General features: G+C 30.9%; 1 protein-coding gene across 1 annotated transcript; it reads right to left on the reverse strand.

Moving 5' to 3' along the window:
- Positions 1-1,857: 1,857 nt before the first annotated feature.
- Positions 1,858-5,245, reverse strand: LOC114376216 (apoptosis-inducing factor homolog A-like). Its single transcript, XM_028334208.1, has 4 exons — positions 5,066-5,245; positions 4,216-4,472; positions 3,226-3,677; positions 1,858-2,402 (listed from the first exon to the last, which is right to left on the reverse strand). Exons 1-4 carry the CDS (start codon positions 5,161-5,163, stop codon positions 2,127-2,129), a joined length of 1,083 nt encoding a protein of 360 aa, XP_028190009.1. The 5' UTR covers positions 5,164-5,245; the 3' UTR covers positions 1,858-2,126.

Raw genomic sequence — 5,245 nt, forward strand, 5'->3', positions numbered from 1 at the left:
TTACTGAATACTAACTAATTCAATAATAATTATGTATTCTTAATGAATTAGTTGATTGAATCTTATAAAAAAATAAAATAAAAGGAGTAATAAAGTGTTCTAAAAGCTACACATTAAAAAGCCCTCTAACTTTATTTGGAAAATAAAACAAGAAATATAAGAATAAAAGAGTTTAATTTAATTGATTGAGTAAGGTACGTGAATGTTATAAATCCTTTTTGTACTATATTCAATTCTTATGGATAAAAAAAAATATAAGAAAAAGGAACACTAAAGACGGCGTGTTTGTGTTAGTTTTGGTAAAACTAATTTTAAATAAAATTGATTTTGTCAAAATAATTTTGATTCAAATTGATTTTGAGTAATGTGAATTATCTTTGAGTGTTTTTATTTTAAAAGTGGGTTACTAGCAAAATTCAATATAATTTTTTTTATTTCATGTCCTTTATAGTGAATATGGATCATAGATATTTGTAATTACAATCATTTTTTATTTTGGGGAGGAATTTATTTTATTACTACAAATATGGATTATTTAAAAGAATAAGACATTTGGATTCCTGATAGATACAACTCTTATTTGAACGAAGTGGGAAAAATGTGATTTTTATGGTCTAATAAAACAAACACGAATACCTTAATTGAGTAGGCCAAGATTAAATCTATTTATTAAAGTACTTCTGCGATTGCTCAAGACATTTCTTTTCAATTGAGAAAGAAAACAAGATCATTTGGTTCCATTTTTAGTAGAATAGTGAAGAATATTCCATTAGTAATGAAAAAAGGGGCATAAGTTTCCTAAAAAAGTTTCAATCCTATCAATTCTATACCCAAAATTAAATTTTGTAGAGGTGTTCATGGGTTTGGGTCAACCCATAACCAATCCAACTCAATTATATTGATTTGAATTTTTAAGCATTTGTATCAAACCTGATCCAATTCAATTAAGATCCAATCAAATACGGATTGGATAACGGGTTGTATTTTTTTAACCTAACTCAACTCCTTCTAACTCATATCATATAATTAGATTTATTATTATATATAAAGTAATTATTAAATATAAAACACATTAATTTTTAACTCATATAGTTTATTAAATTATTAAATTAAATCACCGTGATTTTTTTTCTTTTTTAACTTTTTTTTTATTTTTGTCTTGATTTCATTTATTTTCTCATGTTAATATAATACTTTATTTCAATATAAAATAAAAATATCAAATTAGCATTAAAATCATTAATTCTTTAATAAAAAAATTGTCACAATTTAATCTCTTTTGAGTGCATTTAGTCATTATATACTTAAAAAAAGTTTAATTCTTACAAAATAAAAATTAATTTTTAAATATTGAGACGTGATTAACGAAATCTAACCCAACTCATTTATGATTAGGTTGACTATGAAAAAAAAAATTGTACAAATCCAACACGAAAATTTTTTGATCGGATTGAGTAAAAAAATTTAATCAAACCTATCCCAATCTAACCTGCCAACTCTCCTAAAATTTATAACCTGAAATCAAAAAATTTTAATCGGATTGAATAAAAAAATTTAATCAAACCTATCCCAATCTAACCTGCCAACTCTCCTAAAATTTATAACCTGAAATCAAATATGTAAAAATTATTGTATTATGTATTCCACTATTACATAATATACTTTCCATTATATTTCAAAAAATTCATTTCAGGATGCAAAAAAGTTCATTCTGAAATGGACTTTCCGGAATACAATCAGAAATGCAAGATGCAATAGTGAGAGTACATGAAATAAATGCTCTTGTAAAATTGTACCTAAAATCACGTTAACTTCTATTTCAACGGGATTCTGAAAAAGTCAATGCAAAACCAAAGATACACAGTATAAAACCGAAAGTAAATTGTCCAATGAATAACACTCTAACTCATTCTGCTTCTGACTCCAATCCCATATCTCAAGAGACAACACCGACAACATCAAAATCATTAAGAAACATTACAGATACAAAGTAATTTGTTGAATACAATAGGAAAGTAAACACATACAATCAACTTACACATGCACAACAATGACAAGGAAGAAAAAGAGTTGAAGAAGTGTATATACACAATTACACACCACAACACTCACTCAATATACCAAATTTAAGATTTTTTAACATTAGGTTCGAGTCCTAATTCCTTTCTGGTTTTCCCAACAAACAAATCCCCTGACTTGATCATGCCAGGAAGCCTTCCAAGCACAGTCATGAATGGGAACTGTGCAACAGCTATTTTCCTTCCAAGTGAAACTATAGATATTGGTGGCTGTGCCTTGTATGTTCCCAACTTACGCTCTTTGCCTCCTCCCTCTATCAATAGCTTCAGGTTCTTGGCAACCACTTGAGCATGAGCACTTGCATACATCCCTTGTTTGATTTCCTGTCACATTGATTAAACATTCTTGCATCAATAAGGATTGCTTGTAAAGAACCATGTTATTGGCACATCAAAGATCCTCATATTATTTCCTGGGGGAGATTAGTCATCAACTAATGAATACTCCACACCAATGTCAATGTCATAGTGACCCAAAAAGATCCTCATATTATTAGCAGAGTAAGATAGAAACTAATAAACATTAAGCACATGTTGTTTAAAGATTTTGGATCCTTTTCACCTAGCTAAATTGATAGGGGAAAATTAAGGTTCATGAATTTGCTTAAATCATGTTAACAAATACTTTAGGCCTGTTTATAAGTAAATAGGTAAAATGATTTCTTATTTTTTCAAAGCTCTCTGTAATTACTAGTAAGTAAAACTTAAGCACAGTTGAACAAACCAGAAAAAAAAAACAAATAATTCATACAGGGAATGGATCCTCTTCAGTAGAAAAACAAATTGACACAACTATTAACTAAGTGTCATGATCTTAGTGTTCCTTTTTTAAACCTCAACTTCAAAATAGGAATATATTATATTGATAAAAATCATTGAAGGATTAGGATTTCATGTAGTGGTAAAGTCAATGCACAGGATCCATTCCCCCTATTTCGTAACCAATTGACAATCGTTGACTACGACACACATGGCATGTGGATAATGCATATTATAGGATGTGGGGGAAAACTAAGAAAATAGAATATCTTGTTGAATTTGTTATAAATGGTTTGATTAGGTAGAAATATCTAATGGCAGGGGAAATGGGGATATAAACATCCTGCTAAAAGCCAAAAATGACTTGGTTTTGGTTAGTAACACTTACTTGAACATCTGTAATATCTCCAATTGCAAAAATGTTGCTCTTGCCCTTCACTCTCAAGTGCTCATCGACCTTGATCCTTCCATCAGCATCCAAGTCATTCTTTAGAAGAGTTTCTCTAATCCATGTTGAACCAAGTGGTTTCCCTGTGCATAGAAAATGAAGATCTGCTTTTATAGTCTCTCCATTTGAAGTTTGATATGTCTTATTTTCTTCAGAAGAGGAGCTCAAATCGACCGATTGTTCTAGTTTCACATCAATTTTCTTTGATTTGAGCCACTTTAAAGTCTTGCTTGAAGCTTTTGTCCCAATGTATTCAAGCAACCTCGTTCCTTTATGCACTATGGTGACCTTCTTATCAGGAAAATCAACAGCAATCTCTGCTGCAAGCTCAACACCAGTTGGACCTCCCCCAACAATCAAAACTGAACTTGCAGATTTGATCTTTGCATTTTCTGCCATGGAAAATCCTCCTCATAAGTCAAATGATATAAATACATTGAAAATCACTAGCCTCAAAATCCAAAACAGGCCATAGCAATTTTTTATATACAATGGAACTTTGACTAGAAATACACAACCTAGGCGTTGTTCGGAAGCATCTATAAACACTTGTTGGAAAACAAAAATGAATTGAACTTCTCTCATAAGTTAAAATCACCTTGTGCGCATAACTTTTATAGAAGCTCTTTTATCTAACTTTTCTAAAAGTTGAAGTGCATAAGTTGATTTTAACTTACAAGAAAATTCAATTCATTTTATTTTCTTATTTTCTCCACTCCTAAATATTTATGAAAAAAGCTCATCCAAACAAAGTCATATACTACTCCTTATAATCTAGCCTCGAACTATTATATTCAAACCTACAAAGGGAAATCATCTTAAATTCACAGTAGATGAATCATGAATCATGAAAAATCAAAAGTGATTGATATTCCATTAATTTGAATTTAGATATTTCTTTGTTTGCTTTGCTTCAACTTAAAGTCTTACCTCCTTTGTATTGGTCAAGTCTTTCACTCCTGGTTTTGGGGATTGGTTCTGTGTGTCCAGTGGCAATAACAAGATAGTCATAGGCAATCTGCTGGCCATCTTCAGTCACCACTGCAGTTTCAGTTATGTTGACAGCACTGGATACAACAAGGTTACCCTTTTTGAAGTACTCTCTATGGTTGATTACTATCCTTTCAGCAAAAGTTGGCTCAACCAATCCCCTCAAACTTGCCCATGGAATCTCAAAATATTCCTTCCTGTGTTCAACACCTCTCAGTCAATCCAACCACATACATAACAAGCTCTTTGTGAGCAAACAGAACATCAAATATTTCTCAAACAAATTATCACTCTACATGAAACATGATAAAATCTTAGTCCTCTCTCAAATTTTGGGTGTGTTTGAAAAATGTTCTAAACTTATTTTTTTGGTCCACCCCATGTATCGTTTTTTTAAAGTCAATCCTGTTCCAGGAACTGTCATACACTATAAATGGACACCTCTTCCTACTGAGCTTAAATCTTAGTCATCAAGTTGTGAAGATTAGCCCCTTCTGTTAGATTCAATCCCTATAGGTAAGGTTATAAGCTTATTTTGAACTTACCAAAGCAGAATAAGCTTTTTCACTTCTAATAAACTTCTAGAGGTAATTTATTAAAATAAATTTTCTTTTTAACTTATTTCAATAAACTTTATAATTAAACTCTTAAGTAACAACTAACAAACACTTAAATATTGTTTGAAGTGAACCATAAAAATTCAATTAAACATAGAAAAGAACATGAATTAAACTACAAAGAGACTATGGTATAGCAGCTACAAATAGAGAGAGAGAGAGAGAGAGCTCACGGATCAATAAGGGTGACGTTGGCTTGATGTTGTATAGTTTTTGCAAGGTTGGCACCGGCAACACCACCTCCTAGGATCACCACTTTCTTCTCCGCCATTTTTTGTGCTTGAAATTTTCTCTCTCCCTTGATTACAAGTTGAAGTTTGCGTTGTAATAATGATTGTTATGTTCTCACAAGA

The sequence above is a fragment of the Glycine soja genome, chromosome 11 (genome assembly GCF_004193775.1).
Source record: "Glycine soja cultivar W05 chromosome 11, ASM419377v2, whole genome shotgun sequence".
NCBI lineage: Eukaryota > Viridiplantae > Streptophyta > Magnoliopsida > Fabales > Fabaceae > Glycine > Glycine soja.

What these genes read in the sequence shown, in the direction of transcription:
- LOC114376216 (XM_028334208.1), bottom strand. Translation starts at nt 5,163, where the DNA reads ATGGCGGAGAAGAAAGTGGTGATCCTAGGAGGTGGTGTTGCCGGTGCC. An exon ending in AACGTCACCCTTATTGATCC is followed by an intron (nt 4,473 to 5,065) that starts GTGAGCTCTCTC and finishes TGTTGAACACAG; the next exon opens with GAAGGAATATTTTGAGATTC. An exon ending in ACTTGACCAATACAAAGGAG is followed by an intron (nt 3,678 to 4,215) that starts GTAAGACTTTAA and finishes TTTCCATGGCAG; the next exon opens with AAAATGCAAAGATCAAATCT.